Raw genomic sequence first — 12,809 nt, forward strand, 5'->3', positions numbered from 1 at the left:
CAGTTTAATGTAAATTAATATTTTCTATTCATAAAAGATAAAAGCTTCAATGTGATTGATGTTTTGTAGTGATGTATTATTAGATTTATTTCCATAAGGTACCTTTTCGTAAATGTATGGAGCAAATACTGTTATTGTTATGTAAGTTTAAAGTGGCATAAGGGGTTAAATATAGTATTTAGTTGGGGTTTTAGGATTTATTTCATTTGAATGACAGAATTTCTTGCATATGTGCTCAGAAAAATTGATTGTGTGTTACATTAAAAGTAAAAATATTCAATTTTCTGATTTTATATGAAAAAGTCAGAAAATACATTTTCACCTCTAAATCGGTATTGTTTTTTGCTTAAACTGTCTCTCAGTGTCGTTTTCTAATAGATAAAATTTAAATCTTGAGCGCTCATTGCAATCAATCGTGAAAATGAAATAAAACTTTATTTTCAAGAGATTGGTTAGTATACACATAAATCAGTAGATATCAAAGGTTTCTATTTGCATTACAGAACAAGTCGCAACATTTTTTTAATCTCAGATATATAAGGTATTATTATTTGTAGTCAACTATGTAACTTACTTCAGGAACATAGTTTTTTAGGCGGCTAAACTTAAAACTTCTCTATCGTAAAGTTGCTCATTTCACAACATTATTTTCAAAAAATCATATCTCTGTAACTACGCAACTTAGGAGGTTGATCTTTTGTGTTATCGATAGCTTATTTATTGTAGATTACTGGGGTATGAATAACTCCATACCCGCCATAAGGTACCTTTGACCGTGGGACGTCACATATAAGTCTAACACACTTTCATGCATCTAACTTAAATAGAAATGGCTTAACGCATTCACTGCCAGGGGGCGTGGCCTAGGAACAAATTTGTATGACAGTGGACACACATGTGCGTCGGGGGCAGTAAATGTGTTAAGTCTCGTAAGTCGTATCGTAACACATGGAATCAATTAATTTTCATTTTTTTTGCAATTCACTCCTGTGACATTGGACAGATGGAATACCATCCTAAACAACATGTTTAAAAGATAAAGAAATGATGCGTAATTGAATCGCAATCTATACTACAATAAAATTCATCGGTTTTCAAGTTTAGGAGGGGGGGGACGTAGCGATGGGCGAGTCGAGTTATCTGATTCGAATAATCCGAATCAACCTACAGATGAGTTGATTCGAATCAAGACTATTGGCAATCCGAATCAACTCGGCCACTAAACTGACTGGTAACTTGGTATCCGATCCGCTGACTCGGCAAATGAATCGCCAATTCACCAACTCTCCGAGCCGAGTCAACGCTACGCTAAGGCCATTCAAAAATAAACCTTAATTCCATAGCCCGAAGGTTCTTTTTACAACAACTGCCGCTTGATTTGCCATCCCGAGTCGAGTTCACTGGTAGTATGGCCATTGAAAAATAAACCTTAATTCGGTGTCCTGAAGGTTCTGTTTACAACAACTGCCGCTTGACTCGTTTGCGGCTCCGCGGCCCGTGACCTTGTCGCGAACCACGCAAACCGTCGAGTCGAGTCAGTTCGAATTTCAACTCGGATCAGTGGCCGAATCGATTCGAATGATTCGAATCGAAAAAAAGTGGACTCGTCACATCGCTAGGGGGACGGCGCGTACGCAGTCCCCACTACCAAAAATTACGCGTCCGAGTTATCCACATTAGGGATAATCGCAAGGGTCAACCCAACCGCAGTGCAATGGAAGGATCTCGCCCTGGGGGAACCGCCTTCTTGATCACGGTATCCCCTACGCCAGGTAAGTATGAATTTACTACGTTAGGGCGCGAGTGTCATTGTCGCGAGAAAAATCTTAACACCGCGATGTACGATTTCCACCGCACCTGCGCAGCGCCATCTAGCGACAAATGTTGGTTCAAAATTTCAGTGCAATACATTATAATTACTGAAAAAATGTTAGTTCCTGATTAAATGAATCAACTTTAATCATACCGAGTGATGTGTACCATTATTAACTATAACAAATAAAATTAACGCTGTGGATGACCAATTGGCACAAAAATAAACGAAAAATTTAACGGTTGCTTTGATGCCTCCGGTTTTGGCGAGTACTCATAAAGCTTTTAACCATGAAACTAATACATTTAACAAATATATAGCGGCGTCGGTGTTTATGACCATAAACCGCCACCGCTCATATAGACGGCCGCTATATGACGGCATCGCTATCCTAGGAAAACCGAGCTTTACTGGGAGTTGTACAATAATAAGACAATAGTAGTAAATATATATTTTACTTTATCTTAAGCGTTCTAGGGCCACTTGCACCATTCACTAACCCGTGGTTAAGCGGTTAAACCGTTAACCCAATGTCATATTGTACAGGTAACCATGGCAACTCCAGGTTTAACCGTTTAACCCCGGGGTAGAATGGTACAAGTGGGCCCTAGTCAGTCAACTCAGCTTCTCTAACAACTGTCCCATTATATCTATCAACTGTTGCCTCTGTTCCATATTCTCAAGATGTCGCCGTTCCCTGTTCTCCTCGCAAATAATCAGCTGTTCTAATACACTTTCCGGCCTTCGAGTCTCAGACAGTGTTTTAGTAGCATCTCTTTGTAAAATTTTAGGTTTCTCTACTAGGGACTCTATAAGCTTGGAATACCATCCACCGCGAGTGTTCCACGCCCTGCCGCCCGCTCCAGACTTATTTTTCCTATACAGTTTTAGCATCCCTGATATTTTACTCCTACATTGAGCGATGGAAACATTGTAACCTCCTTTGCGAAGTTTCTGAACGACGATTTGCCAAACTTTCTGCCGAGTTGCTTTGGTGCCGTGTAGAGGCGGTCGGTATTCCCGATATGCGTTCACTAGTATCTCTATGGATCTCCGACTCCATTTAAAGATATGAGATGGCGTGGCTTCTTCAGATTCTGAAAGCAAAATAGTAAATGCTATAGTTCTTTTTTTTAGCATTAGAAATAGACTACGCATTTTGACGTATTTTTAATAGAAAACGCTTTTTAAATATCAATAACCATTACTTATGAAAGCAAAATAATGTAATTAATCGTATATGATTCATAATTGTACATATTTGCCGTGACTTGTTTTTCAATAAAAAAGACTTCAAGAGTATTTATCTTTTTTCTAACGCTAAAAAACGAACTATAGTAAGTAACAGACCAACACAGCGACATCTAGCGACTGTTAAAAAAATGTTGGTACTAACTTTGCTTCTAAAACTGCGAGCATTTGAAGCAATGTAAGAATTTTTTGCTAAAAATAAGTTTAGTTCATTAAACTATAACGGTATAACAAATATTGGACAGTAAATAAAACTTACTAATTTCCGCCAACGTTTCGGACACCTCCAAAGGATCATAGTTAGACGTATCAGGCGTCCCATGTATTATAGAATCTATCAGATCGTAGTACCTCCACCTCCTGGGTATCAACCTATTAACCTGATTATACTCTTTTATACTCTTATAGGTTTTCTTTAGTGAATGAAACTTGACCATACATTGTGTGGCGGTGACAGTGAAACCTTGTTTCTGCATGTCTTTTTCAACGAGTCTGAAGAGAACTTTTTGTGATATGGATCCGGAGTCGAGCGCTCCCTGGTATTTGCGGTACAGGTCTATTAGGGAGAGGATGTCTGGGTTTTCCCATTTGTATACGTTTTGTGCGGTTCCTGAAAAGTAATAAAGTATTTATTTATAGCAAGACATAGCATGTTTTGTTGTTGAATATAACTTTTTTATTTTCAAGATATAGAACAGATGGTTACTTACACTTAGTATGAGATATGTTTATTATTATTTTATATAATAGTAGGCTATATGTGCCCCAATAATAAAATATTTCCTTTCGTTCATCATGTAAAAAAATTGGCATCGAAAATGTATTTATTTTGTCTGCCATTAAGAACCAATTAGTCCTTGTAAATGTACAAAATATATTGTCAAATAAAATTTAAGGATTAAAATTTTATTTTATTCGCCGTTGTATCATTGGATATGTATCAAGATTTCTGCACATTTTGTAATCTACAAAAATCTAAAGCGTCTGTTTCTTGTACTTACGTTTGCAATCTGCCTTTTTTTGCTCTTGATTGTCAGTGTTAATATTAAGTTGATTAATATCCTTGCATTTCGGCGAATCCCATGCATCCTGGAACATTATAGTAACATAAAAAAAGGAAAACTAAAGATAACTGTAAAGATTGGCCATTGTCGCTACGTAACCCATATCTTTTCCCGTTAAATATCTTTATTTTCACTTTTCAGCTAAATGTTTTGACCCTATGAGATACTGCATATGTGTATTTATATGGTACGTAACAATTTATCACTCACCCAAAACAGTTTTTTAGGTATGTGATATATAATGGTCCCTTCCGTTGTTTTGTCCGAAAAATAAATTATGTAATCAATCAATCAACTAAGTTTAGTTACCCGAAGTTTAACACTAGATGGCATAAGTAGCATTTTATGAATTATTTAATGCGAATAATTATCAAAGTAAACCATTATCAATTCGACAATTATACAGACAAAGTCGTAGGCACAGACTAGTATTTGATAACAAAATGATGCTATCAGCTTAGCAAAAAAAAAATTAATATCTTCATATTAACCTGAGATAGTTTACTGCCGCTCACCAACAGAGGGCACTAGTAGTGCCGCTTTTTTATTCAATTTCCTGATTTCTATAATTATTACTAAATATTAGCTTTTGTATTACAATATTATAATTTTTGTATTCTTTTATTACTAAAACTATTTCAAACACGTTGAAAGCTATGATAAACTTGGTATTCAAACTTACAAGAATGTTGTTTAGTTACTGTAGTTTACGAAAATTGTCAATAGATGGCGTTAGTAGTACTCGATTATCGCTGCTGTATCTTTCTTCGTAAACAAACATTACTCTTTTTATTGCTGTTTAAAGGGTAGTTTTTGCTGATATTAACTTTCAAGAATGAAGAGTGAAGTCAACTAAATAAAATTAAAAAGATTTTTAGAATTACAAATCCTATAAAAATTGTTGAACCACTTTGTAAAAAAATGTCTTCTGAAATTCTTTTGTTAATAAAAAGTTGTTAAAACTTACGTTTGAATATGACCTATATTTTTCCATCTCCATCATAATCAGCTCCATCAGATCCATGTACATCCATCTCTTCACCGAGACACCGGAGTTAATTTCCTGCTCTTTCATCTTCTCATAAATCTGTTTCAGATTTACAAACTTGTTTTTACACTGCTGTTCTGTGACTGGATGTCCCTGGCCTTGTAGGTTCTTGGCAACCTGGTCCCAGACTTGGCTGATACTCATCTCGCCACTTACTAAGGAAGTTTCGAAGGATTGGTAAGCTTCAATGAGGTGGAGGGTTGCTTGGTGAGTCCACCGGAAAGTGGTTGGTTGTATAGCTGGAATGTGAACAATGGTGGATTGTAGAGTGGACTTTGAATTAGCCAGCAAAAAATTATCTAATTTTTTTACTATTAAAAATTTTCTTTTGTTTTCTTTGCTGCATGATATAGGTATCAGGTTTAATTTCACTTTGGTTGGATATCATTTTAGCTTGACTCTTTCAACATAATGATTATTTTTCTACTCATTGCATTTTAAAAATAATTGCTGATACAATGCTCATATCTCATATGTTAATAAAATAAAAAAACAGGTCTTAAATATTGGTGAAATGATGTATAAGTTGTCAAGTACAAGTTGTGTGGCTATAAATATGTATAAATTATCTACCATGAAACCAATAAAATAATAATGAAGTCTCAGATTTTTGTTATTAAATCAAATACCTATTACAAATAGGAATCTCACTCATATTTTGATTTTTATCTATTTAAGTGAAATGTAAAATTCTTTTTGAGAAAATACAATTACTTTAACCACAATCTAAGCCTTACTTGAGCTCACACCACATTCTTGCTTGACTGAAATTGAGGTTCCGCAATCATCCAACATATCCACATCTGGAATATTTAAATTTACTTTATAATCATAAGGAATTTGTGTAGGTACGAGGTACTATAAATTATAATGGGTAATCTTCATTCGATTAAGTACACAGTTATGTATACCTAATATTTTTTTATATTAAATGATTAAAAAAGACAGGCATTTTCTGGCGAGGTGTCTACAGTTCGTTTTTTTTAGCATTAGAAAGAACTCCGCAGAAGCAAGCGTGCAGTTTTTATCAGGCTCGTTAATTGTTAATAATTATTGAATTATCTAATGTAGCATGGTCAATACATATAATTTACTTCAAATTGTTACCGCTAAAAGTGCCAGATTTAAAACCACAAGCGAACTTCTGCGAAGTTCTTTCTAATGCTAAAAAATACAGACTATAAGGGGGTTGTAACAGAATGTATTAGCAAACTATTAAACTTTACTCACTGAGTAATTCTACTGGATCATCGGAATCATTTTCATCTTCTTCTTGTGCTAAAATATAATATGTTCCATGAATTAATCAGCTCTTAACACTGGTTACTAAAATAACACTAAAAAGGCACTGTGAAACCAAGTGAAACTTACAAAAGTCAAGATATTCTTCTTGATATTCTTCTGCATCATCTAAAACAAACGAAATTATATTTAAAATTATCACAACAAAGTAATGAATGTAATGATAAAACAAACTTTATCATTGCAAGAATACAATCACTGATAAAAGAATTTCTAAACCAATGTAAACAAAGCAACTTACTCGCAATATTGTGCTCTAAAGCACTATCATTAGCTTCTGATTTAGCAACATATACGATGTAAGGAGCATCTTCAGCCATATTTCCATGCGAAATGTGACATTTTCGGCAAAAATGGCGCTTGTAATCGAGTAAAAAAGGCTCATAGAAAAGGCTCCAAAAGCGCTACAAATCCCTAAACCTTCAAACGCGATGTCAAAGCGTCTGGTCTGGTCGTGTAAAGATGTTTTAAACGAAACGGCAAAAACAATGTAGCCAACATAGAAGACAGCAAAGTTCAAAAATTCAGCCGTTTGATTTGACATTTGACAAAAGCAAAACGAACTTGAAACGAACATCGAAGCGAAAACAAATTTGTTCATTTTACTCGCGATGTTATTTTGAAATAAAAATGGAATACCGTAGTACAATTGATCAGAGATATTCTAGTGATGTGAGTAACCGCGATATACCGTCGTTTATTGAGCCTCGCCCTCCTTTAATTTTGAATCCTTTTATGCGTCCTCGTCCGCAGAAAGGTACGAATTTGTTGGAGTTGTTTGAAGAGGATGATTCGGTAGAGGAGGAGGGTCCGGAATTGGTGCAAGTGTACTTGAGACTGAAGCCGTCCAATGTGCCTAGCAGTTTGTACGAGGTCCGGTCAGACCAGTGCCTCATCACCTCAGTGGATACGGCGACCGCGGGTCATGGCCGCCGCACGCAGCACAATGTGTGCAAAATGTACAGTTTCTCACATATATTTGGACCGGATGCCAATCAGAATGTCAGTATTTTTCTGTTTTTTTTTCTTTTTGTTATGATCACACATTTTTTTTGTCATCCTTTAAGCAGTTTAGATTTAGACTATCTATTTAGGATTAAAACATAAGCTTGCAATTGTAAACTTGACTAATATCTGTATATACTTAGTTTATATTAATATTACAAAAAAATCTTATTAGGACACGGTATGTAGCCAACAGGAGAATACATACTTCTGATGATGATTGAAATTAATATATTGTGACACAATAATTTTCTTACATTATTATTCTTACAGGAAATTTTCGAGCATGTAGTAAAAGGCAATCTCCGCAAGCTCCCAGACGGGCACAGTTTCACCCTCCTCACATACGGAGCATCGGGTTCCGGGAAGACGTACACACTCATGGGTACCGTGAAGGCTCCAGGGCTGGTGCCACGGTCACTAGAGTATGTGTTCAAGGTTGTGGAGGCTGCGCAGATGCCTCTGTACCGGCCGGGGGAGAGCCGGGCTAACAGGCTTACTTTAGCTGAGCAGGAGTATGAATTACAGGTATAATTTATACTTAAAAAAAAAATCTTCTGTTATGGTAGTACCCTCTGATGTAACTTACTTAAGTCATTCTATGAGAATATGTCTGCATTTGCATCTCATTGCCACAACTCTTTTCATTAATTTTGTATGAAAATATATTGGTTGTGGCAATTAGACCATTTTTTGAGAATGATCAATATTCATAAAGTAGTTACTATGGTCAACTCTGGTGTGGTTAGTTTTGGTAAGTTTGGATACAATCAAATGAATTGTACAAATTAAGTAAGTTCAATAGTAATAAAATAAAAAAGAAATAGCAAATAGAAATAAATCATTGAAGTTTACAATTAACATGTTGGTTAACAAATTATTTCGTTTCTAAAAGCCTAAACACAATTACACAATATGAAGTCGTGTCGTGTCACGTTCCGACATCGTGTTACCTTGCGACGTCGTGACGTAACACGTTTCGACGTCGTAACACGTTATGAAGTCGTCTTGTGGCTCCATACGACGTCGTGTCGTGGAAATTTACGACGTAACCAGTAGCCAACCAAATTTACTTCTCTTAATGGTTACAGTGGGTTCGTAACCTGAGGCACTTGTCAGCGCCACTACGCGAGAAATACCGGCGCATGAGCACGAGACTCGTCAGTGACATGAGCAGAAGCACTGTTGACCTCAGCAAGAGAACTAAGCATTATGTTTGGGTGAGTTTTTACGAAAAAGATAACATTTCAGCAGCACACATTTTAAAGTGCGATCACGCCTTATTACCTTGATTTCTCCATGAGTACGACATTTAAAAGGGAGGAAGGAAGTTCCATAAGATGCTCCTCATTGATTATTATCTCGCTCGCGCCGCCTCGGCCGAGGCACGTCTATACTGGCCGTTTTGTGCGCGACGAAATTGCCTTGCGCGTATGCTCGCTCTGTGTGGACCCGGCTAATAATGGGTAAAAATCGTAAAAGTTTTAATATTTTATGAGTTGCTGTCTTTTCAGGTTTCATTTGTGGAGATCTACAACGAGGCCATATACGACTTGCTGGTGACGACCGATCGCACTGCTGCGTCTAAACTGCGTATTCGAGAAGATCCCTCTGGCAATGTTTATGTTAAGGTGAGTTTCTAAAACAAGGACTGCCTGTTCTTATAGGCAAGTGTAGGAATACAATATAAGGATACTATAACCCGCCAGTTAAATTATGTTTTATCCCTTTCTTACTAATACATGAGTCATTATTACAGATAAAGACAAACGATTATTAGCTAATTCAGGCATGAGCGCGTTTATGAATAACGCCATTATCCTGTCTTAAAATTTAATTTGATTTGCAGAATGTCCCTTTCACCAACGGCTTCTTAAAAATATACCCGACTTTTCGACTATCGTTGTTAAGATCCAGAAAATGTCTGCTCTATATTTCAATTGAGCTTACAAATTAAAAAAGTGGAAAAAAGTCTCTGGCGAAACTCATACTCGCCACTCTGCATGGATCGCTCTGCCACTGAGCTACCAAGATGTAGATGTAGACCAGCGGTCGGCAACCTTTTAGCAGCCAAGGGCCACATAGTAGTTAACGAAATTGACGCGGGCCGCACTTTGTTAATATTTAATGACTATCAGATATTGTCGTTTGTTAATATTACATACAAAATAGCCAGAGGGGCTCGCGGGCCGCTTTTTGCCAACCGCTGTTGTAGATGATGACAGCAAATATATCAATTTTGTTCTATACAGGGAGCAACTCAGGCCTTCGTCCGCACAGGCGAAGAGGCCTACGACGTGATGGTTGCTGGAAAGCATAACCTGCAAGTACACGCCACGGGCGTCCACGCGCAGAGCTCCCGTAGCCACTGCATATTCACTATAACCATGCTCACAGAGACAGGTAATGACGACGTTATGGGTCACCACAGACGTCATACATACCTAAAGTGTCATTCTATGGAACTTGCTAACTATGTAAACAAAAGTCACTAGTAAATTCATCATTCAGAGACAATTTCAATATGGCGGTTTGTTTACATAGTTAGCAAGTTCCATAGACACATTACAATATGGTTTACAGTACATTATGGTCCTACTTTCCCGCACTAGTGCGGGAAAGAGCACTTTCCGTGCGTATGTCGAAAGTTTAAAGGTCCATATGTAATGTCAAACGTTGCACGACACACATGCGAATAGGTAATTCGCAACTATTGGGGTGTTTTTCAGTAGATTTTCATAAAAAAAAAAACTATCGACGTTAAATGCCGTCTTCGTCGTCGCTGTCACCATTTTGCGTTGACGTCAATTGCGGTCTGTGGCGTTCAAAAGGAATATTGATGTTAATAGTATTTTTCATCGCCAGAATCCGGGGTGCGAGCGTCCCACGTGCGGCTGTGCGACCTGGCCGGCAGCGAGCGAGCGCGGCGCACGCGCAACACCGGAGCCCGGATGCAAGAGTCCCGCGCTATCAACTCCTCCTTACATGTGTTAGAGAGGTGTCTACACACACTCAGAAGGAAGCAGACGAGCAGGACAGACTTGGTTCCTTACCGGTAAGGCCCTCAGCACATGGAGCGTAAGCGTATCGTAAAAATGTTCCTAACTCTACATCGGTGGACCTTATTGCAAAAGGATAAAGGTCGACCAATGTACACTGCATACTGTTTAGTGTAGTTGGTTTCTTTTTTAGAGTTCCGTCACAGAATAAATAATAGTACTAGGTACAGAAGACTCACTAACAAAACGCGTCTATTACGATCAGGACAGATATGGCCGCTAGGTGGCGACAGCGCCACGCGCGGCTTATGACTAGCCACCAAAATTGGTGTGGAACGGATGTACTTGTAGCTAAGTACCTGTTGCAAAGCGATGAAATCGCAGAATGAGCCACGCCTGGTCATGGTAAAAGTGGCGCTTTCTAATAAACCGAATAGGCGCTACGGAAGACCAGCGCTGGCTCTATAGCTAGCATTATGCTGAGTTGGTTCCATTTCGTGATGCTCACTTATTGATGTCTTATTTCCTGTTGTTATTTGTACATGTTTTGTGAACGTCACGAATAAATATCTTTTATCTTTATCGTTTCCAGGGAATCAAAGCTAACCCGTCTCCTGGGCACGGGCCTGTCCGGCACCCGCGGCGAGGCGGTGAGCATGGTGGTCACGCTCAACCCGGCACCCGAGTACGCGCACGAGACGCGCCACGTGCTGCAGCTGGCTGCCGTCGCGAGGGACATACGTAAGTTGCACATTCTATACTAAGATAAGATAAGATAAGATAATATTTATTCATTAATACTGTCTATGTACTACACTAAAACACAGTTTAATTGTTTTCAACTGTTATTTTAGGTGAATATTGGTAGAAAAAACGCAGTTGCGATCGCAATGTACAGTCAAAGAATTTAATTTCCGACCCATTTCATACCTTGTCACGGTGATAATCGATACACTATTTATATAGTATCGAGTATATAGTATCCAGTCGCTATATATAGTATTTTTCAAACTGGAACGGTACAATGATAGAATAGATGTCGCCGCCATACAATTTAAAACTGCGATCATATATAACCATGGATACCGCCTTTAGGAACATTACCGTTCAAATTCTCGGGCCAAATTAGCACACATACACAATTACGCCTACATTCAAATAAGACGACGCGTTTACAGAGACTGTAATCAAAGCTGGTAAACAAAATAAGAGTCATCTTTATTACACTAATGGTACATAGCTAAGTGTAAATGAAATGCATATAATGTCAATAACTACCAATCAGCGACATTAATCCGCTAATAACCTTCTTGCTATACGTACTGGCCGCTGAGAGTTCGCGGTTCATATTTGATTAGAATATGACTTGGACAGGGATAGGTTTATGCCATACAGTGAAGAACCAGTCAAATAATTCACGTATAATAATTTAATGCAGATTAAAAGATAACTAGTTAAAATGTTGTTATGACATGACAGACTAACTCAACATAAGTAAATATATCATTGTTGTATAAATGTATTCCGCTATAATAAGTATTTTGTATATTTTATTATCAATCTGCATGGCAGTGCGAAGTCACGTTCAGGTATAGTCTGTCCGTTTTTCTAAGATCAAGTACGCCATAGTAAATGTATGGCGAACTTGATCTTAGAAATCGGACTGGCTATACAGTCTGCAAAATTTACATGGGTACACGAATCGGGTCAAAAATATTTGAACAGGCGGAGTCACAATAAATCCCCACTTTAAGTTCAGAATATTTTATATGTATATAGCCGGTCAAGCAAGTTTGTCAGTAGTAAAAGGTGCAAAATTAAAATTTTGCATAGGACCTCAGCCGTTCGCGCACTTACATTTTCTAAATTTGCCACTCTTATAATATTTTAAACTTTCGCGTTTTGAACACATATTAACTCACATTATACGAAACGAAACTGATTTACGTCGGTAAATCAAGGTAATTGAATATAATTCGCGTTAGACCCGTCTATAATGTGAGTTAAAATATGTTTGCTGCTCTTTTCTACTGACGGAAATGGCTTGAGAGAGAACCTACATATATGTGACAGTAGAGGGTGGATTCAAATGATCAACATTTTCAGATAATGTGTGTATTTGTTAAATTAATTCAGTGAAAGCATGATAGGAAAAATGTATCTACATATAGGAGACCGGGTATGATTATCTCACGGGTTATATCTCATGAATAGAAAATATTCTAGATATCTTGCCAGGCATTCACTCAATTTCATGTATCTCTAATTGGACAGCTTTTTTCCATAGTTCTCTGCGAACAGCATCTTGTGGGAATCTGAATGCAAAG

General features: G+C 37.5%; 2 protein-coding genes and 1 non-coding gene across 3 annotated transcripts in view; 1 reads left to right on the forward strand and 2 right to left on the reverse strand.

The window, feature by feature from the left end:
• Positions 1–1,618: 1,618 nt before the first annotated feature.
• LOC134668437 (U1 spliceosomal RNA) lies at positions 1,619–1,780 on the reverse strand. Its single transcript, XR_010098775.1, has one exon. It is a non-coding gene; the product is annotated as a U1 spliceosomal RNA (small nuclear RNA).
• Positions 1,781–2,252: 472 nt separating this feature from the next.
• On the reverse strand, positions 2,253–6,879 carry LOC134668096 (uncharacterized). The gene is made up of 8 exons (XM_063525580.1): positions 6,720–6,879; positions 6,548–6,586; positions 6,407–6,454; positions 5,914–5,979; positions 5,096–5,415; positions 4,066–4,153; positions 3,324–3,674; positions 2,253–2,910 (listed from the first exon to the last, which is right to left on the reverse strand). Exons 1-8 carry the CDS (start codon positions 6,796–6,798, stop codon positions 2,429–2,431), a joined length of 1,473 nt encoding a protein of 490 aa, XP_063381650.1. The 5' UTR covers positions 6,799–6,879; the 3' UTR covers positions 2,253–2,428.
• A 59-nt stretch (positions 6,880–6,938) lies between these two features.
• LOC134668059 (kinesin-like protein KIF20B) overlaps positions 6,939–12,809 on the forward strand; it is a 430,310-nt gene continuing 424,439 nt past the window's right edge. Inside the window, exons 1-7 of the mRNA XM_063525509.1 lie at positions 6,939–7,480; positions 7,757–8,011; positions 8,575–8,703; positions 8,998–9,114; positions 9,736–9,886; positions 10,349–10,538; positions 11,075–11,223. Coding sequence (XP_063381579.1) covers positions 7,109–7,480; positions 7,757–8,011; positions 8,575–8,703; positions 8,998–9,114; positions 9,736–9,886; positions 10,349–10,538; positions 11,075–11,223 — 1,363 coding nt within the window. The 5' untranslated portion in view covers positions 6,939–7,108. The remainder of the gene's footprint in view (positions 7,481–7,756; positions 8,012–8,574; positions 8,704–8,997; positions 9,115–9,735; positions 9,887–10,348; positions 10,539–11,074; positions 11,224–12,809) is intronic.

This window comes from Cydia fagiglandana, chromosome 10 (assembly GCF_963556715.1).
Source record: "Cydia fagiglandana chromosome 10, ilCydFagi1.1, whole genome shotgun sequence".
Lineage (NCBI taxonomy): Eukaryota > Metazoa > Arthropoda > Insecta > Lepidoptera > Tortricidae > Cydia > Cydia fagiglandana.